At 38.7% G+C, this 22216-nt stretch overlaps 3 protein-coding genes across 13 annotated transcripts; 1 reads left to right on the plus strand and 2 right to left on the minus strand.

Annotated features, from left to right (window-relative positions):
* The first annotated feature begins 618 nt into the window (after positions 1-618).
* On the plus strand, positions 619-5516 carry LOC144014729 (uncharacterized). 2 transcript variants are annotated; one of them, XM_077514948.1, is made up of 5 exons: positions 619-957; positions 1039-1137; positions 1408-1439; positions 1516-1541; positions 1869-5516. In XM_077514948.1, the coding sequence occupies exons 1-5, from the start codon at positions 843-845 to the stop codon at positions 2101-2103; spliced, it is 507 nt and encodes a 168-aa protein (XP_077371074.1). In that variant the 5' UTR covers positions 619-842; the 3' UTR covers positions 2104-5516. The 2 variants fall into 2 exon arrangements, with proteins under 2 accessions (XP_077371074.1, XP_077371076.1); XM_077514950.1 differs by having other exon boundaries at positions 1521-1541.
* LOC144014727 (uncharacterized) lies at positions 2129-11511 on the minus strand. 10 transcript variants are annotated; one of them, XM_077514942.1, is made up of 10 exons: positions 10819-11511; positions 10590-10691; positions 9205-9243; positions 8945-9117; positions 8345-8654; positions 6576-6890; positions 4772-4925; positions 4518-4557; positions 4343-4407; positions 2129-4199 (listed from the first exon to the last, which is right to left on the minus strand). In XM_077514942.1, exons 6-9 carry the CDS (start codon positions 6880-6882, stop codon positions 4357-4359), a joined length of 552 nt encoding a protein of 183 aa, XP_077371068.1. In that variant the 5' UTR covers positions 6883-6890; positions 8345-8654; positions 8945-9117; positions 9205-9243; positions 10590-10691; positions 10819-11511; the 3' UTR covers positions 2129-4199; positions 4343-4356. The 10 variants fall into 10 exon arrangements, 8 of the variants coding, with proteins under 8 accessions (XP_077371068.1, XP_077371069.1, XP_077371067.1 ...); XM_077514943.1 differs by lacking the exon at positions 10590-10691 and having other exon boundaries at positions 8945-9113; XM_077514941.1 differs by lacking the exon at positions 10590-10691.
* Positions 11512-11633: 122 nt separating this feature from the next.
* Positions 11634-20933, minus strand: slc25a33 (solute carrier family 25 member 33). Its single transcript, XM_077514939.1, has 7 exons — positions 20704-20933; positions 17781-17954; positions 16562-16639; positions 14755-14855; positions 14558-14624; positions 12523-12803; positions 11634-12451 (listed from the first exon to the last, which is right to left on the minus strand). Exons 1-7 carry the CDS (start codon positions 20742-20744, stop codon positions 12252-12254), a joined length of 942 nt encoding a protein of 313 aa, XP_077371065.1. The 5' UTR covers positions 20745-20933; the 3' UTR covers positions 11634-12251.
* Between the last annotated feature and the right edge of the window lie 1283 nt (positions 20934-22216).

The raw sequence follows: 22216 nt of genomic DNA on the forward strand, positions 1-22216 counted from the left end.
ATTTTACAGATCCGGCCCACTTGGTAGTATATTTTCCTCCATGTGGCCCCTGAGCTAATATGAGTTTGACACCCCTGGCGTAAATCATGTGATCTACGCCGGTGATTAACGCGAGAGCAAACGTGGAGGCATAAATCAGACTTAAGGGACTCAGCCAATCACTTAACTGGCTCCGCCTCATGTCATTTGATTGACAGACCAAGTCATTCGGCTGTAAAACGCCAGTATGTAAAAGACCATTGTGGAAAAGGACATAATGGAAATTCAATCTGACTTTGTAAAAAAAAAAAAGTTTTCTTATCTTATAAAACATTGAAAATAAATTAAATGTCATTATTTATTTATTTTATAAAGTATGACGTTGTTAAAATAATCATTATGAAATATTTAATCAAAATAAAATATTTGTACATATTAAAGACATAGCATAACACTTTTCATAATAATACTAACACCTCATTTTAAAATGTAATGGCCATATTACATAATTTTCTGTTATTTATCTACAGGATAGTTATTTTAAACTTCACCTTTTTATTTATTGAATTTTGACACTTTTGGGCTTCCATAGTTAACATCGCAGTCAAACCTGATCCTTCACTCAGAAGCTGCGTCAGACCATCCTTCCTGTACACTTTTGTATGAGAAAAAAAACCTTGAGGTTATGGCGTATATATACGTCATGTGTATGCGGCAACAATGACACTTATGACGTATTGATAGGTCATATGCATTGATTAATCAGGGCGAAAAAAGACGAGTGTCGATACTACACATTATCAGCAGGTTTGGCGAGGACTGGCAAGCTTATTTATTTTTAGCAGTCGAGACATTAATTCCACATGAAAGCAGTAACCTACAGACCCAATATGTATACGCATACACTGAGTGTCAAGTCTGATGACGAGATCTACGCTCTGCTTAATGATATGGGGATAAAACATGGTCCTGTCGTCGGTGAGCATTTACGCACGTGGCATTTTTCAGCTGGGTTTCTCTTCGCTATTATTCTCGTTCAATGTTTCTCTTGTACTCAAGACTCCACCCGAAGTCTGTACGAGAAGAAAATTGTCGAAGCGATGGCCAAATGGAAAAAAGCTTTGCGAACAAGACCGGACAAAACCTACTACAGAGAAGGTGAAGTTATTATAATGCACATATTTTCCTTTCCTTTATTTATTATGTTGACTTTTTAGAAATCTGCTAGCCCATAGCTAAAAATGATTTTATTTTAAGTCCTACAATACTTTGTAACCCAATGAGACAACTTTGATGGACTTGGGTATTCGACTGCATGAGAAAATTCCCTCCTCCCTATCCAGCAAGATGCTTTTTGATTTGGTCATCTCTAAACTACATCGCTTGCCTTGACAACAAAATGTATTCCCCCCCCCCTCCCTATTTCAGAGGAGAAAGTGACATATTTTTACAGGACACCTGTAAGTAAGACATGCATATATTTCATATCTGGTTATTGTCAATATATTTGATTCACCATTGTTTGTCTTTTTGTAGATCAGGAGCGATTTACCAGAAAACAAGTAAGTTATATTACATCACAATTTGTTTGCTGTAGTGTTCAATTGTTAAAATGTCTTCAACCAGTATTAACAGTGGATGTTTAGATATGCTGCACTTCAATTCTTCCTTTGCGTATTTTGACAGAATTACAACCAGGAACTATATTAAAAAAAAACAAAAAAACTATAGGTTTCACATGATGATGCAAATTGACTAAGAACCTATTATGTATCAAATCTGATATTATTTATCCAAGTATTGTTTAGACACATTTTAATGAATTTTTGGGGTCTTCATGTGCATCACATTACTGGCAAATATATGACCAACTTTCTGTTGGTCTTCAGACGCTCCACCTCCGATTCAGCGTCCCCATACAGAAGCTCCCGGCTGAGCGCAAGACCCAAGAAATCTTCTCAAGATGTTCCCAAAAAAGCTCGGTCGTCCAGCTTCATCCCAGTCTGGGCGCAGTTGGTGTTCTTCCTCATCGCAGCAGTCTTCCTCTACCTCGTCATCTCCAACATTAGCAACATTTGTTGGAGTATAAGCACGACTGTTGATCACACTAAGAAAATTGAATGATTTCAGAAAAACAAACAACAAAAACATTTTATTCAACAGTGACATTTACACATTGAAATGCAACAATGTACATAAATGACATTCGGTTGGGTTCAAAACAAAAACAAAACAAACAAAAAAATAATAATCCATATTTAATTTCTGGGCAACTAGAAACACAAATTAGTGGAGTTTGTCATTAGTAAAAATCTGTTTAAAAAAAAAAAAGTTTGTCACATTTTGCCACTTAAACTAGTAGCAGCTCTGAATACAAGTGCATTAACGCTGAATTGTGCCTTAATACCAGCTTTGAAGGCAATGGCTCTATTTCAGTCATCCCAGGCGAATGGTGTAATGTGCAAAACTAAGATGAATACAAGTATAGGAGACAAGTTCAAAAACAGACAACTGTCGTGTCCAACAGGTCTAAAAATTAAAGTCAAACAAAAACCTGTTTGCCGTTTTAACTGACAAACTCACCAAGTTTTTATATAAAGGATTCAGCCAGTTTTGGGGTTTTTTGCTTATTGTTTAAACAAACTCAATAGGCAACTTTGCTTGGCAGTTGGCTGTGATATGGAGAGTTAACGTTCTGTTACTGTACAGCGGCCAACCATTTCATTCTTGCACAATACTGTACCGCAATGCTTGTTTTTGACGGTTAGTTTTGAATGTAACTGTTAAAAGGTAATTCACTAGGATTTAATTTGTACTCATTTGAAAAGTTGTTCCAAAGTTTGACTTGTAATCAATTGAGGTGACCCAAATATTCAACACAGCTCTTGTGATGCACTACGGGTACAAATTACAATTACAGTACAATAATAAGCATTGTTGATTGGATACATCTGACAGTGTCCATCAAAACTAACCATTAACTTGCAGAATAGTTGATTACAGCTCTAGTATTGGATATTGTTGTTATTGTAATTTTGCAAGTGGTTGTAGCATGGAGTGGCTGGTTGCGTATCGTTGCTGCAATTGCATTTAAGTACCGTAACAGAACAAACCTCCAGAATGTCACAATACAATCATTACAATCAAGAAAGGAAACCTGAAAAATGCCAAGGCTCTAATTTTGTGGTTATGAACTGATCACTTGCTCCAGTGTGTCACTAAAGGTTCACCAGGTTGTTTTACAACAAAACATTGAATATGCTTGCTACTGTTTGTAACCATTTGGGCCTGGTTAAAAGAAACATATACTCAACAAAAATATGAACCCACACACACACGGTCAGTCTAAGGCACACCTGTGCACTAACCATGGTATCTAATCAGCATCTTGATCTGGCACATCTGTGAGGTGGGATGGATTGTCTCGGCAAAGGAGAAGTGCTCACAATCACAGATTTAGACTGGCTTGTGAACAATATTTGAGAGAAATGGTGATATTGTAACCTGGTAATAGCCTTTCCACAGTAATTTGGTCGGGAAAAGGCGGGACATTCTGTACAATAATTCGAGCTGATTGGACGATGCGACATTCTACACGTTTGTTTTAACCAATCACGGCCACGGATGAAAATTCCGTGTTTTTTCTTGCCGAAGCGGGGAAAAGCCCGAACATCTTACCAGCTAGAAATACATGAAGCGCTTCTCGCTGTTCCAAATCAACAAGGAAACGGTGAGTCATTCTGCGAGGACAGAATTCATTGCAGCGTCCATTCGTCCATGTTGGGTTTGTTTGTTAGCCCCGGCGTCGGCTTCCTGGTTTCGTCACAGTTGCATATCCCACCCCCAAACACAATGTCACTCTGTGATTGGTCCGAACCACCAGAGCAAAAACAAAAGTGTCTATATTTTTGTTGAGTATATTTGTATCTAAGTCGTAAGTCTATTTTTATAACATAACTCCTTGAGCCCAATTGTTTGAATTGCTAGCAAATATACTGTAGTGGCGATACAGAAACATACAGAAATCTGAACTTTTCAACACAGTAGAAACCTTGTACCATCTCCACTGTGAAGTGGTTGTAGCAGGGATTGCTACAAGCAAGTGGCTGTGATGCCACTTCACGGTCCACCTTCCTATGTTGTAAAGTAGAAAGTAAGCCGTGCTCCGTTTTAATTCCTTACACGGACGGGCGGCATCTCCAAGTGATCAACAGCAACATCTAAATGAAGACATATTACAAACATATTTGGTTATATCAATCTGACACAGTGTCAACAGTGAGCGCTTTACAAAATGGCAGACTTGAATGAACTAAATCAATGAGATGAGATTAAACTTTTTACATTCATAACATGCACATACCTTCAGCCATGTGCTTAGCCATCATAGCTTGTTAATTGATAAGGCAACATACGTGTTTTCCACACCTGTTGATGGAAGCGCGTGTTAGACGTTCATCCAAGCATTTATTAAAACGGAAAAAAACAAAACAAAACACTTAACATAATAAACAGGCTACGACGGGTATGCATCTCACCAGTGGTACACAGGCTCTGGAGTGGTCAGCAAAATAATCACTGCCAAAGTACAAATTAACTTGTGTTTTGTTTTGTTTTTTACTTAAGTACAATACATACAATAACTTTACAGTAGCTTACAATAATGTTCAAAATAAAACCGTTTTCTCATTTTTTTTTATGAACACATAACCTATTACGCTACTGTATTTATTTGAATGTTGTTCAAAATGGATAGATAGATTTTTTTGGGTTTTGAAAAGCACTGACTTACTTACAGGATCTGGTCTCCAACTCCAGTTCCGTTGGTTTCCTCTCCTTGTTGCACAGCACTTTGGCCACAACGATAATGATGACGACAGCAACAACAAATGTCAGAACGGATGCAAGCCAGCTGATCACCACTGGACTCAAAACTGGATCAGGATCTGAAGGTGGTAGAATTTGATGTCAGTCACATATAAGGATAACATCCCATTTGGCAGCCAATGTACAGTCGCTATCAGGCAAGCTGAGATTTGAGGCACGCTCTGAGGCTGTCTGCACAAAGGGACAGCAACGTACGGATTTCCTAAAGCTAAATTACTTCAAGGAACATGGCTCAGGGAACATGGCTCACATTGTGAAGGTGGATGGTAAACTGCCGAAGACTGCTCTGATGGCTATTTTTGAACAGCAGGTCCCCAAAAAGGCTGACTAGACTGTGAAGGATATCCTCTTCCCCATTGCTTTGCAAAACTTCCCTTAGGCCAGAGAAACTGGACCAAAGACTCCTTGGTCCCCAGAGCAATGCAATGACTACATTTGCACAATGCCACAAAGACCTTTACTATATAGTCAGTGCATTAGCATGCATCTCTGAACTGTATGTCTTGTCGGTGTACCTTATCTTCAATTGTCTTGACTTTTACATTGTATGAACTGTTTCTAAACTGTCTTATAGTCTTTGTCAAGTGAAATCATGCGTTTGGAAATACATATTTGAAGATATTAGCTAAAAAGCTTCAAAGAATGAGAACTATGTAGCACTCATTTGTGCAGCATTAAACATTTTTCATCATTTCTTTCTTCCCATGAGGTTTGGGAGGGAGTAAGGGAGAGAGGGAGGGAGGAAGACAGACAGTAATCAATTATCAAATTCATCGACAACTATTTTAAAAATCCAGTAATCAATTGGAGCCATTTTTTTATTTAAAATTGTCTAAATCCTCAGATTTCAGCATGCCAACAGTAATTCCTGTAGTCCTTCATGAAAGAAGGTTGATTATCTTCTGTGTTTCATCAAAATAAGACATTTGCAAACATCTGTTTTACTTTGGAAAACAATGACCGAACCGGTAACAGTACAAAATCAATCCCCTCCTTTTAAATACATAAATACAAAAATAAAATCACTATATGAATATGAAGTACAAAAACACTAATCACTGGTTAATAAACAGTAAGCAGGTAAAAAAAAAAAAAAAAAAAAAAGCTTTTATAATAGAATAATGCAAAATTAAAACGAGTCCGATTAGTCGATTGAATAATCAATAGATTAATCGATTCTAAAAATATTAGAAAGTGACGGCGCTAATGTTTATTAATGTGCACTGTCCAAAAAAAAAAAAAAAAAAAAAAAACATGGCATCAGCGGGTACTTAACATGGGACAGGTTTCTTAGGTACCAAATATTCTACATTTGTTTAAAAATATAATAAATTATATAAACAAATATAATAAATTATGTTAAAAAAGGGAAGCAATGCTGTTTTTATTTACTATTTAATATATTTCTTTAAACATTTTAGAGTCAGGTTATAACTGATATTTTTGCTCACAGTTATCATATTGTCAGAATCGATTATCTGCCCATGCCAATTACAGAGTGTTTGTGATGAAATCACTATTGTTTGTGGTGTATCCAATTTACAAAACATTCTTCTATCTATTGTCTGCATGACAAGCTTCCCTTTGGGACAAAAAGTACACTGAAGTGAACAACAGACATCTTCTCCAGATTGATGTCTGTCTGTACTGCCGTTTACAAGCAAATCGTGTGTTTGACATGCATAATGAGGGAGCCAAAGAAATGTCACCTCTTATCGATATGGGCAGGGCCTGGCTCTCTCTGGAGACAAAGGTGCGTCCTCCCAGCTGAACCTGATACAGGCAGTAGTAGTAGCCCTCACTGGAGCTCTGGGCACCGGCGAAGGTGAACGTGACGGAAGGGCTGAGGGCGGGCAGAGACTGGCGCACTGTGCCATTGGGGCGGATGAGACGCAGCTGAAAGGAGCCGCCGGGATACAGCTGCGGTGTGGAGCATGTGATGTTGAAACTGTGGCCCTTGATGACGGAACCAGCCCGGACCTCGGAGGATGTGTTGTACCAGTGCTGAGGGGTCATGAGTTCCACTGTGAAGGAAGCAAAGAAGAAACGGGTCTTTCAAGAGCTTTCTGTGTCTCACAAAAGCAAGTACAACCCTCATATTTTTGATTTGATCTTTTTGTGGGACAAGAGGATGACACTAAAGAAATGTCACTTAAACTTTACTTCAACATAAAAGACCATGTACAGCTTGTCGACAGTGTAAATTTAATGTCCCAAAAATTAACACAAAGCCATTAATGTCTAAAGTAAAGTAAGCAAAGCATGATGGGACTGTGTCTTACGATCACTGATCCAGAAGTGGTAATATTCAAAATAAGAGCACTAACAGAAAGTACAGTGTTAACTGCCTTCATTTTGCATTTTAAACTGCCTTTGATAACTGAGCCTTGTTAAGTGTAAAATGTCTTAACCCACTTCATGTACACTTGCCTGTCCAGTATCCGTCCATTTTTGTCCTTTTGCCCATTTTAAACTGATTGTGACTTTGTAAGCACATTCATTTGTAAATTTCATTTTTGATCAAATGCAATCAAAATCGATGGAGGGAACGGTAATCTATTTTACAATGACACACTAATAACTGTAAATTGTGTATGTTTGAGAATGTTGTTGTATAGATGAGCAACATTCTAAAACAGCTGCAACAGTGGCGAAGAATATACGTCGACGTTAACAAGACAGGTTCCACACAAATATATATTTATACATGGACATTAACCCTTACAGCGTAATTGCAAGTTTTTATACAGTAGTGTGAGCTTTTTTTTTATATTATCACCAACCACCTCATAATATTGTGATGATTATTGTATCATGAGGTTCATGTTGTCATAATACTGCATCATGATGATTGGATATCGCGATATGATCCCTACTCATAAGTGGCCTCTTCTGTCTTCAATTTGGATGCAATTTGATAGAGACATAAGCATCTAAACATGGTCTGTCTTCTTTCGTCTGTTTATTCTACATTATGTATTGTTGAGATTTATTTTATTTTTTTTAAGATGTGAATATTTAGAAGTCCTACTTATATTTGTCTTTTGACTAGTTTTTATTAGTTCTATTTTTGTAAAGTGTCTGAGTCTTCTGAAAAGTGCTTTAGAAATGAAATGTATGATAATTATGATAAACATTTTATATATGAGACGGCAGGGCGAGACGAGCAATATAAAAAAAGGGATTAATGCATTTTTTTAAATCAGCTATATCAGGTAGGACATGCTTGGAAAAACACCTTCAAAACCATAAAATATCAAGACAGTGATTTAAAAAAAAAAAAAAATGAAGTGGGGGTTGTATATGCACATAACCTAATTGGCAGAGCAAAAAAAATAAATTAAAAAATAAATAAAAAAGTAATCAAAACAAAGTCAGGAAACGAGTGCCTTAGACTAAACCCAAAAGGGGGGAAAAAAACTCGATGTGCTTTGTGAATGGGTGATTGTTGGTTGACGAATAGTGGTCAGCGACTTACCCACAGTGATGTTGACAGGATTGCTTGGTGGAGAGCTGAGCACCTGAGAAGGCGAGCTGTCTCTGATCCTGTAGCGGACAGCTATAGCTGCCCTGTTGCAAAGCCTTGATGTTGGGCAGAGTGATCTCCACCCGTGACTGACTCATTTCCGCCCTCTGCGTCGCCACGGGCGTGGACGTGCCGTGCTTGTACAGCTGGAATTCGCTGACGTGGTGACCCGGCAGAACGCTGCAACTGAACCGGACCGTCTCTCCGGACGAGAACACGTTGTGGGGTGACAACAGGGTGAGAATGGGCGTGAAAAGGGTACCTGTGCGGGAAACAGATGGTAATCACAAAGTTTGTATTTCAGTGAAGAACTCGTTATTTCTTCATTAGTCAACGAAAATGCATACTGATTTAGTCACAGTTATCGTTTATTAATTAATGAGGGTATTAGTCTAGTTGTAGTCCGGTGAAAAATGTGCATTGACAACAACTTAAATGTTTTTATTTGAAGTTTTTCAGTTTTTCAAGTTCATTTTTTTTTTTTTTTTTTAAACTGAATATGCAAACATATGCTCGACACACACAAAGCACCTTACTGATAGATGGGCTCACCTGAGCATTTCACCCCTGCGTCATTTTCATGGATGCACAGGACAGCTGCAGGCACACCACGTCAGCATTGCGGAGGTCCCAGCCGTGGTCGCAAACGGTCCCCCATTGGTTATGACGGAGAATCTCAAAGCGGCCGGAACATTTGTTCTCCCAGTCCGCAACCCTGATACTGTCTGAGGACCAGAAACAACATTTAGGAGGACCACTGTGTACCCCTACGTATGGTGGGAGAGCACTTTCGATCCAAGATCTTTGCTTACAAAAGGCAGTGGCTCTGTCCCGCAGAACGCCAAACAAACCTTGTGATGAAATGAGAAACTAAATTATTGTCACATAAACAGATATTTCAACTCTTATCACTGTGCTGTTGAATTTATCGGAAACCATACACCCAACAAGAAAATAGGATGGCAATAAATTCTCTTGGTTTTAAGCGGTGGTCAAGTCAAAACATTTCCTTTGTAATAATATATTGTATGTACCCCCACTAGTCTAAAAAGTATTCTGATTAATATTTGATTCATGGAATAAGAATTAATTAGAGTAATCCACCCGTTTTCAGCCATCCAAGCAGCACCCTGCTGTCAACTGAAATGTACATTAAAGTGCCCATGGACTTGCACAGCGAACGCCACGGCTGTCGTTTTATGGGTTTGGCGACATAACGTTGATAATAGTCAAACAATTTTTTGCAAAGCAAATTTTTGACTTGATTTCCTCTTTAAGATGTTCATTGACAATGATTACCTTGTAGCTGTGATTCCAAACACTGTGCCGTGGTACATTAGTGTATCATGAGGTCAGGTCAGGTGTTCTAAAAGTGTCATTATTTACTCCAAAACATTCTTTTTATCTATGCCAGTGACGTACAGTGTCAGGAAGGACAATTTAATGTTCTTATCATAAGATTTTTCTCATGTAAGATGTATGCTTTGGCTCAATAAATATTGGGAAACACATAAGGTGTTTACCGCACTTTGCTAAGCACCTATGCTGTTTATTTCAACAATAGCAGAGTATGTGCAATCCATACATCCATCACGTAACCTCCACCCTCCACCCCAATGGTATGTAAATAAATTAATTACACTTGTGACTACAAAAGTTAGTAATGGGAAACTTTGGTGGTGGTGTACAGAACAGCTTTGATTTATTGATTTTTTTGCTATGTTACTCTCTTGTTTAGTTATCCAAAAGACAAATAATAAAGCATTGAAATACGCTGTTAGAGCTTACAGTTATTTATTAGTGTTCAAGGGTAGGGTTTTGAGCAACAGTTAAGTTTCCATATTAGGGTTTCAAGCCAGGGTTAGGATTTTAAAACAGGGGTTAGGATTTGGAAGCCACAGTTTGGTTTTCAAGCCTGCAGGTCTGGGGTTAAGGTAGGGTACCAAATAAAGCTCAGTTAGCACTATGGGAAACCAAACCTATTTAAACAAGGTTTAAAGAGAAGCTGCTAATGGTGCTATGCTATACAAACAACCGAGGTAACCGGTAATTTAAGCACCAAACCAATACAACGGTGTCAAGTAAAATTGCTCAACGATGGGAGGCAGCCCACGAGATTTCGTAATTAACAAACAGGGATAATTAACTGCACGTTAGCCAAACTGAGCCTCGATTAGTAGCCTTAGCCTAAATTTACCCGTTAGCAGAATGCAGAGGAACGTTAGCATCGTTTCCCCAACACCCTTCCATCAAACAGCAGGGTCGGAATGATGCCCGGTCGGTGAAGTGTTGAAGGACGCTAGAAACAAGCAGCATGTGCTAGTTTAGTTAACAAATTAAATCATGTGCTATCTCGGAGAGCTTTAACTAAGTGGCTAGTACTCAACAGCTGTAATGTACACTAAGGGTAGACATTCTGCACTTACAAGCGACGGCGATTACAGTAACGTCTAAAGGGAAGCCATCACAATAAAATGACGTCCATGTCGGGAATATGTTGGGTCAAGAGTGGAATTCATCCGGCCCGAGAGATTAGCGGTCCTCGAGGCGGCCGCCAGGGTTCAGCATTACACCTCAACCATTGTTCAAAAGCAAACTGCGCGACATTTTTTTTTTTTTTGGTAAAGCAGCAAAGAGCAGCGACACCCACAATCACGCTGTCCGACACCCCGAGCTGTTTTGTTTTCAGCATCACGAGGTTACAAATGGCACGTGAGTGACTTTCTGTGTCGTCTCCTCACCTTCAGTTATTTGCCGTTTTCATTCAGTTGAATAATGCACTTTTATACCCGACAAGTTTAGTCACACAAATAGTTAATGCAAATATGCAATTGTAACTTAGTTGAAGCATTAGCATTCTATCACAGGAGGAAGGTTTTTCAGTAAATCAGGCTATCCTTCCTCATAATTTCCCAGGATATTAGCGATAATAACCCTTAATAATGTCAGTCATCGTGAGCACAGAGGCTTCTCTATTATCCCCTCACAGCTGATAAGACCTCCGAGCAACATGCACAGATGACTGTAGTACTAACATACGGAGAAATGGCAGGATTAAAAACAGCAAACAAATGTTTTCACAAATAAAATAAAAAAAGTAAAAATAATAATAATAATAATAATAATAATAATAATAAATTTAAAAAAGGAAAATTTTAGTCTGGTCAGTTATCTTTTATGGCGACACACAATTTGAAAGTCAATGTATATGGACGTCACTAGAAAAAAAAAAAAAAAACAGTTTGTCTCAATGCATTTTATTGACTCACATGTCAAATAAGCATCAACCTTGTCGTAAATAAAACGTGACCATTCTTTTTCCTCACGAAATTAAGAGGTAAGCATGTAAATAAATTTTCATATATATTTAAGAAAATGACTCAGTTCTTCTTCTCTAAATCTAACTTGAAAACAAGCATACTATAGTAGTCCCAAAATGGTGTGTTCATTGAAAGGTGACAACAGCGCCATTACTAGCACTTTTAGCTGAATCATTTCCCTTCATAATAACCACATGAGCAACCTACATTCTCATGTAAGCAGATTCGGCTATCACTGATAATACAACGGAAACAGACATAACAAAACAAAAAATAATTTACTTAACTTAACAAAAAGTAATCCGTAACGGTGGCCTTTTTTTGTACCCATAGGTGAGCAACTTTTTGTTCCATTTTGATAAACAATGTGTTCTTTTCATAACAGAACAAGTCACTTCAGTTCCAAAATAGAAGTCTCTCAGTCACCACACTGACATGAGCGTGTTGCATTTCAAACTGTCCATGGTGTGGAAGTCAACGGTTGCTAGAAAGAAAACCTAAGTCACCAAACGGCCTTTTTTGTTGTTGTTGTTTTTTTGTTACTTTGACTCTCCCAGTAGATGGACAATGAGTTCATATGTGGACAGGACGATGGCCGTGTTGGGGATTTGTCTAATTAGCTGTGGAATGAGTCCTCTATAAAAAGCTGCGTAGCCTTCCTCCAAAGCTATTAACCTCCCGGTCTGAAAGAAATACTTGTACTTGCTGCCCTCCTCACGCAGTCTAGTCCGAATCACTTCTGTGGAGACAAACAATACAGGATCTTTAGGTCATTTGGTGCTTAAAATCAGTTGTAACACAAGCGCTTACCATGTGGGTAGGCTATGCAGGATGCACAACCCTTTGAGAAAGCAGCTGCCATCATCAAGCGCAGAAAGTCAGACGCTCTTTTCTCGTTTTCACTGTTTGGGGAGGGCAGCTGGTGGTCGGCAAGTCGCTTCTTGAGCGTCTCGTAGATGAGGAAGCAGATCATGGTCTCGGAGATGCCGGCGTAAGATGCAGTCAGGCCGCGGTAGAAGCCCCGGACGCCCTCCGTTTTGTAAACGTGGCGAGCGCATTGCAAGGCGTTCATCTTTTTCTCTCCTCGGGCTCTGAAAAGTCAAACAAGCGTCCTTCGATTACTGACAATAATCACAATGGATTTTTTTTTTTACTAAACATGTTTTTTGGTTCATCTACAGTATGATAATAATAAACTGATTTTGTAATCAAAATTATTATGGGATTGTCAACAGGGGAAATCAACATGTTTACAAAAGGTGCAGATGTGCAATGTGCAGAAAATTTATTTTTTCTCAAAATAATCTGGTGGGATTTATAATGTATTGAAAAATACCCTTTCATATATTAATCTTGGGTTTTTGTTATGTAAGAGTTGGCAATCTCTAACTTTACAGTTAAATGAATAACAAACTGTCACGGTGTTTTGCTTGAAATTACACAAGACTTTTCCTGACTTGTATGATGCTTATTTCGCAGAAAACATTTTTTTTCCCCTTCTTAAAAGTAAGTAAATAAATAAATAAATAACATTCTCCTGTGACCTTGCATATTCAACACCTCCCAAATGCATGTATAAATATAGACTCTTCTTCTGCACACAGGCCAATGTGTCAGCGCTTGTGTATTTATGGACAGAGATCACAAGCTCAGAGTCACGTAGTGAATGGCCCAAGGACAGCAAGGCAGTGCCAGGTGGTTAGGGCTTGCTTCTGTTGTAAACGACATTCTACACACAGACTATCTGCGTTCATATAACCTACTCCAGTCTTTCCCAAACGTCACTGAGCCAAGGCACATACTTCATATTTAAAAAAAATAAAAATAAAAAATAAAAAATGGACCGGTATATACAGTGTTCCCTTGCTATCACGCGGCATCACTGCTTTGCGGATTTTTTTTAGTGCAATTATGCATGCATTTTTTTTTTTATTTTTTTTTTAACAGAAATGTACCTATTTTATAAAATTTATGAAGGTTTTAACATTGAGAATGTTTAAACAAGAGAGAAATGTGAGAAAATGTTAATGCCTAGATAAGAAAAAGTGTATAAACTGTGTGGTGAGGGGTTTTACAGCCTTAAAGCATTTATAATAAATGTAAGCTAGCTAACTAGCACGATTAGTTCCATCTGTCACTTAGAGAAACAATTAATTGTTCTACCTTTTACTATGTCAGATAGATGAACAAAGATGACTTACTTGAGAAGAAAAAAAGTGAAATAATTTCACTGAAATTGAGTAATTTACTTCAACACTAGCTGTTGATCTCTCATAATACACTAAAGCCTGCCGCACACTTTTTGGGGTGCGTGTGCGCGCGTGTGCTCGCGCACGCACGATGCGTGTTCGATTCGACAATACGACGGTGTTTCAACAACCGGTTTTAATGGCTTAAGGTCAACCACTGGTTTTGACATTTTAATCTGTGAGGAACGTCTCAAAGTTGCAGATTAACAGTTCATCTAAATTAGCAAGACCCAGCCAAGCCATACAAATACTACAGTATTCATATTTAATTCTACAATAATATTCAACTATAATTTCATAGGTAGGTTACCTGTGGATGAAATAAGGAAGCATGCAGTCTGTCAAGAAAATGCACACAAGTGATGTACGTAGCACGCTGAACCCACTTATTGCTTGAGAATCAATATGGTTTTATCAAATATAACATCAATGTGCCATTATCATTTTTTTGTGATAGTCCATTGCAGTCAGGTTCTGCCGCGTCGGGCCTGAATACACTTCCCACACAGTGGTTGGGAGACACTGCTCTACTCTATGCAGATCCAGAAGCTTCACGCAAGAGTACATAGAACAGGTGCACTTAAGGCCGTACTCACTTTCTCTCCAGCTGCATCCTGGTCTTCACCATCCAGACAGGGTTCATCAGGGAGTTTGTCACAAAAGCTGAGACACAAACAAAATGTTTATCCTACTTATAAACCATTCGAAGACAGGAAGGAGGAGCATTTGGATCTTGGTGGATCACATGACACTGCTTTTAAGCTGCGTGACAATATCCTCGATAGAGGCTCACCTGCAATACCAGCAGAGGACATGTGTACAGCACCACTATTGGGAACCAGCATCCCATTGAAAAGTTCTTTGGATTTGGAATATGCAGCAAAATAAATGGCTCTGAAACACAGGAGAACAAACTGGTGAGAACTCACGCGCCACAAAAAGCGCTAGAAAGATTTGCACAACACAATCTCAAGCTGTGCAATATGTAAATGCAGTTCTAAAGGACCATTCATGATGGGAGTGATTGTGGAGCGCATGTATCCAGACGAGTGGGTTTCCTGCACCTCACTTCGAGAACACCCCGTCACTGCACCAGAATGGGCTGAATAAGCACCTAGAGCCTGAGTGGCCACAAGAGCTGGTCTGAATGGGAACATGTCCAAGTTGGTGAGTGCGGTAGCATTACTGGATAAAACGCTTGTGATGTGGCTATTCATTAACCAGGGGGCGAAAGTATACCCACGAGTGTCTCTAGCCAGCAGTCTCAAAGTTCAATCAGTGTTTTGTAATGCATTAAGACATTTATGATAACAGTATCTATAATACACTGGAGGATGGGTTTGCTTGTTGACACACTAAAGATGAGGATGTATAATGCATTAGAATAGAAAGTGTTACTGTCATTATAGGATGCAGAATGATATGAACAAAAGGGTTGGTGTTTTGTAAATTCAGTGCGATAAGTCATTCATGATTTGAATATTACAAACCCAGAAGGCCTAACAGAAAAGAAAATTATGATACTAATTCTAACAGTACACACAGAAACCGGAGTTGATATTATGAACTGTTGATGAGCTTGTCAAGTGACATCAAAGACTTGCACGCAATGAAAAAAAAACATGTTTTGACACATGAGCACCATCAGTAGCATGAACAGTTTCATTTGACTGCTCAAACGCTTGGAAATGAGTAAACGGTCAAATTATATTAACCAGTCAGTCAGGTCTTGAGAGACGGATATTGATGGCTCATATTAAGATTATTCTTACTTTTGTTTGTGGGACTTTTGCCATTGACATGTTAAAATCACATCTACATTCTTAAATTTGATGCACCAATTTGTAATTATTTTATTTCTCAATGTAGCAATAATAATCTTTATAGTTAGCTTGAAACCGCTAAACTCCGTATGGGACTGTGGCTTTTTTGTGGGGACAAAAAAAAAAAAAAGAAATTTCAGTTAATCCCCACTAACTCTGCTAGCTGACGATGAAAATTTGAACAATGTTGGTATGAAAAACTACCGAGAAGAAGAAATGTGTTAGCTGGGACTAGGATTTTGATACAAATAAAGTAATGAAAAATAAGTTATGTATACAATTTTGTATTACATTTATATGGACATAATATGTATAATATATATTTATATGTAAACTTACAATATTTATTGTTATACAAGTTACAAAGGTGGAGGAGTTAAAGTTTTTTCTACTCTCTTTTCAGAACATTTGTATATTACTGTTTAGGTGATATGTTTGTTTAATTTTTCTTAAGTAGTTTTGCTTTTTCTTTTTATACATGTTTAATTAAAATAAATTCATCCATTCAATTCATTCACAAGAGCTTCTTGTTCATTAAGGGAAATCAAGCTTACAATTGTGTAATGTAAAGTTTTGGCTTTTGGGCTTGTGGTGCTTTTGTTTTTCAGTACAAGGACATCTCATAGTGTGTAAACAGTGACTTGCGCACTAACTGGCAGGCGTCACAACATTGCCACATTACCACTTCGACTTTGTGCTAAATACAATTATGTAAGCATGGCCAGAGTTGCCTAAATAAGGAAGAAACTCAATTGTGCAGCGCAGTGTTTTCTTTACCTTGAGGGAGCCACGCCGACAAGATTTGGCCCCAGCCCACGGAAAAGAGATCTTGGTCCCTCTTTCTCAAGGATTGAGCTGAAAGAAACACAAAACAGTTGGTCATCAAATACAAAGATGAAGTATGCATAATGATTGTGTTGTCATTATTTAAAAAAAAAAAAAGGAAAATTGCATGCATGCAATGAAACCCTGTTCTATTAATGGCGTGGATATTATAACATCTTTCCAACATGATGAAGTGTTACATCAGAATCGTAACCCCCTTGAAACAGATCCACACACCGCCCCCAAGTCACATGCAATTGCTACCAACCCCACCCGCCACCTATTTAACTTTGCCTGACCTTCATAACTCAGATGGCTGGGTATTGAATGTGGGAGGAAGCAAAGCAATCTGTGTTTTTGGCTTCTGTAACGTACACCCTGTCCCCAAAAGGTATATTAACCTACTGAAATGCTCTCGTAGTTACACAATACCTGTTCTACAACAGCAGCCAGGTCAAAACAAAACTGATTGTTTTGAGGTCAAAGTCACTGGCTCGCATTTGTTTATGGCTGATAAGGTATACTACTACTGTATGTGTTATCTGATACACCGTAAAATGCCATTGCAAAGACAGCACATACTGTAACTGTACACACAACAGAGAAAAACACATTTGCGCTAAAATCACCCTAAGACTAAACTGGTACACAAATATGTGTTCCATTGATGCTATTTTATCATCTGTTTGGGTGTCTCGGATCTTAACATTGAAATCACATCCTCACTTGAAATCACACCAGACCAAGCTGTTTAGGAAGACCAAGCAAGAGCAGGCAGGACACAGCATACTTAATCCTGCTTTATGTAGGACAAGATTAGTGACACTCATTGGTAGACACTTTTAACCAGAAAAGGGAGAGAAAAAAAACGGAAAAAAAAAACCCCGAAAAAAAAACGAAAAAAAATAACGAAAAAAACCCAAAAACATCTCGGTTGTTATACAACTACTCCCAGAAAGAAAGTGGACTGTATACAGAATACAAAGAGGCACTCCTTATGATATTCCTAGGGCTTCCACTACGACATTATATAAGTCTAAGAAGCCAAGTGAAGTGAGGAATTTGTACTGCCTTCATGTGTAGGAACAAAATGTTCCCACCATGTGTAGTGAACTGCAAATGCCTAAATGTGCACACAATGCAACATGGGGGCTCTCCGACAACATTTTACCGTAAGACTTGTAACAGCCCAGGCGTAACAGTCCCTGGTCGGATGACCCCAGTCCCACTCAGGGTACCCAACTGGACCTGGAAGACGGGCCGGAGGGTGAGCCCGGAAGACTGTAGTCGTGTCTTTAACACCTCCAAAGGGCAGGTCACGATGGCCCCCACTGTACCGCTACACCTGCAAAGCAAAAAATACATTATTCAGTTGCTACATAACAGTTTGATTCTCAATATGGAAGCCTTGAATTGAAGGCCCCCAGACCTAAATAATTTTGTCACGCGAGCTGCAAGCGTCCCTCACAAGACCAGAGGACTTTTAGTATGTGTCAGTAACTTTGCACTTGTGCTTCCCCCTTTAGTGACCAGTTTCCTTTTGCTTGGAGGAAAACCATAACTTCACATTTGTGATTCCTAAACACTGTGCCACAGGAAATGATAAAATTGCACTTAATTGTTCTGAAATCTCTGATCTGTGCGTGTGAGTGTCCTTCAATTCCAGAAAGTATAAAACATTTACGTTCAAATAACCAGACCCAGATTGCAGTAAGTAAATGTGTAACAAAACAGACAAGATCATCATTATTTCAGTATACATATAGTATATAGTAACTTTTGTCACCTTTTTGTTTGGTGGTCTGCGGTGACATTTTTCTAATGTAAACTGAAACGAAACCTTGGCTTAATAAATATAGTGCTATAGTGGAAGTTCTTAATACTTTTAGTTGAGGTTAGGGATGCCTCGATACTGATATGGTACACACTGATACCGCTACTGCAAATTAGATTCTACATAGAAGCAAGATGAACTTGGAAGGCAACTGCCGCGCGAGTTGTATCTATGGCTGCTGACTGCCAACCAGGCAAGCAACGAGTTTCCATTACACGGACGTGAGTCGTGTTTCTTTGATGGTCCACGATAATTGCTAATTAGGTGGTCAGACTGAGTTCATGTTTTATGTCTTGTCAATGTGCTCATAACAGCTCTGATGAATTGTTATGAGCTAACTGTGGACTGTGTCACCATTTAAAATGACCTTCTGCAGATACTTTTTCCACATCAGTTAAACACACTTACATCTGTTTTCTGTTGGGCAGATGAAAGTGTGTTGCAGTTAACTCCATGCATCTCCGTGTCACTTTCCATTGTATTTTGGTTTGCTTAGATGTTATCTTTGATCCATTTGCCACGTAATTAATGCCAGCTTGCGTTTCAGAGCAGCCGCCATTCATGTTTACACTAGCAGTCACGGACGGAACAGCATTCAGTTACAGTTTGTGATTAAAGAGATGAAAGCGTTTATTGCTTTCTGTACAACATTATTCAACAGATTTCTAGGGGAATTAACGTTTGTGTTAGAATCCTTGTTCAAGAAAAGTTTGCAATTTTTCTAAAACATTGTTTGATTAGTATGAAACATTTTCAACACGTAACAAACTACTGGTACTCGGCCAGTACTCACACTGTGCATCCGTAGTTCAGTCACATTACCAAGTCTGTATGTACCAGTAAAATCTCCACCATTGACACATTTGACCTTATTGTCCATTCACTAGCAATCCGTTCCTTGTGACAATGACATCAGATTTTGAAAATGGCTAAGTGCGAAGCAGGTTTTGGTGTGGGAGTAAACTGGCCAGATCATGTCACTCCCAACAGCTTCTTTTTTTAATTAATTTATTTATTTATTTTAGTCAATGTCACATGGTAAATTTGTGGATGTATGTCATATCATTCCCAACCACTGTGCTGCATCCTATCTGAGATCATCAGGTGTGCTGCAGAAAGTTTTCCAATTTCAACCCCAACAATTATTATTCATCTACTACAAATAATGCATCTTTGCTCATCTAGTTATGCCTTCAATGTATAATGACAAGCAGAAAAATCAAATGTGCTTTACTAAGATGACTGAAGGTAGTACAGGTACAATTAACCTGCGTAAACAATCTGCTGCACTTAATACAACTGAAAACCGTTATAGTTTTGTGTCCAACAACATATGCATTTCACAAAAGCTAAGTAAATTTATGAGTAAATTGAGATGAGATGCAGTCAATCATTTCATAGTATTTATAGTACTGATTGTGACATTTTTGTTTGATGAGATTCAGCCATTCATTTCAGAGTATTTATAGTACTGATTGTGACATTTTTGTTTGATGGCACGCCGGGATTTTTTTCCCCCCTAATGTTAAAATATGTGCCTCGTCGGGAAAAACTGGTCTACGTTATGGTAGAAAGTTGAAACTAACAACTTTGACCTTGCGACCAGAGGATGGTGTAATTGAAGCCACTGCCAAAGTTGTCGTGACTTTTCACTTTTAGCGTTAGTACGTTTATGTGTACACCAGCAACCATTGCCTGGCTAACAGCCTTCTCGTTACATAACAGCAGCAGACTAGAACAACCCGTGGGATCCGCCATCGTGCCAAGAAACCGCTAGCTAAAAGCTTCAACTTTACACTGGCAGTTTAATGGAGCATTTCAAGCACAGAACGCAACGCTATCCGCTCTGAACGTGACGCCCGATTGACATACAGCGCGCTAAGGTTAGCTAGCTAATGCGAGGGCGAATCATGAGATAATGTGTATGATGTTGCCGAGTGATTGAATGACAAGTAGGTTTCCTTACCGGTGTAAGGAGTTTAAAACGCACAGACACTATTCGGAAGTCGGTATGGGGAAGACATATATATATATATAAGAATAGAAGTAATGTAGGAACATACAAAAACGTTAGCTCCGAATGATAATGAAATGCTAATGCCAGCTAGCCCGTTAGCGCGCCGGCTTGCGGCCCGGTAGTATGAGCCCGGTAACTGTTCGCTTACTGTTATTTTAACATTATTATTATTATTTATTTATTTTATTTTGGATAGACGTGTGGAATTGCCCGTTTAAAGGCAGTAGCATTACAATAACTTACCCTCCAGCAAAGAGATGCAGAAGCGTGTCTTTCTGGGCCATCTTCCTCTTTTTTTTGGTCTTTTCAAATAGCCACCATACTACCGTGATATGTCCAATTAAACTCGCTTTAACGCAGACAGATTCGATGATCCGAGCACTCTTTTCACGTGTACAGTGCAGGGTCTCTGTGAACCGGCTGGGCGGAGCTGTCAGCCAGAGGCACTGAGGCAGACCTACTGTGAGGAGGCGTCACCCACGATGACGTCAGTGGGCCGGATGAGGGCGTTGTCTGTGACGCAAGTCGCACGTGCTCGGTGCACCGCGTCTGTGACCTTCTCAAGTCGTGCCTTGCGTTGCTACAAACCGTGAGACAAAAGGAGCACGAGGTCTATCGTGTTTCGTGTTGGATCTGTTGTGAAACTGACAGAGATGGTGGTTATTGGTTATTAACAGTGGTTGCTTATGGCGATGTTGAATTTCTCCTTATTTGTCAACAAATCAGCTTACTAGCCTTATATTGTAACATCCTCATATGTAGATGACACAATTGCTGAGGCGCTTAATCGCTTTTATTCCTCCGAGCAGTAACCTGTTCCACAAAGCTGCGACCGGCAAAGACATGATCATCACATGAAAAACAAAAAACAAAACAAAAACAAAAAACAAAACAAAAAAAACTTTACAAGCTACGCTGCACAGCATGCTGAAGGAAGCTACAATATTTTTCAGGTGCTTTACTTGAATATTTATATTTACTTCTCTGAAGAGGTTTTACTTTTACTCACTAGGTTTGAAAACAGTAATTGCTACTCATTACTTGTCAAAATACGGTTCATACTTTTTCTAACTACAGCAGATGTCTACACAAAAGGGAAAAAATAAAGCACAAAAACAGGAAAAGCAGCGACATGGAGGCCCTTGTTAATGAAAGAGGGAAACCATATTGTGAGAAGAGGCTTTTTTCCCCCTCATTTTCCAAAGTTCTCAAATTGTGGAAATAAGTGATAATAAAATTGTGTTTTTACCTTTTTAGTCTACTTAAGTCCATACCTGTCTATAATATCTAACAATACAGCAGTAGGTCTGGGTCACAGAAATATCACCATACATGCATACGTATTGAGTTAATACTTTTTCAAGGACATATATAACAGTTCCACTGTTATTATGCTCGTTGAGTTGTATAATACGCCATCGCTTGCTGCAATAGTACATCCTTATGTTTACTAGCTAGATGTTTATCTACCAGCAGTTAGCCTCCTCTAGCTGTGATGAGAATGGGAAATAACAGGAGATAAGACAAGAAAAGCAATGTGATCTTTCCTTCTGGGAGAACAACAATAAAGAATGTTGCTGGTTTGGACTTAAGTGGACATGTGACAAGTGCTGCTCCATGGACCATAAAGAGCAAGTGAAGGGTATGCCCGCAGAACAATTTGAAATATATATATATATATATATATATATATATATATATATATATATATATATCTCAACGTTTGTATATTTGAGAGCCAAATACTCTCAGCACT

The sequence above is a fragment of the Festucalex cinctus genome, chromosome 2, assembly GCF_051991245.1.
Source record: "Festucalex cinctus isolate MCC-2025b chromosome 2, RoL_Fcin_1.0, whole genome shotgun sequence".
NCBI lineage: Eukaryota > Metazoa > Chordata > Actinopteri > Syngnathiformes > Syngnathidae > Festucalex > Festucalex cinctus.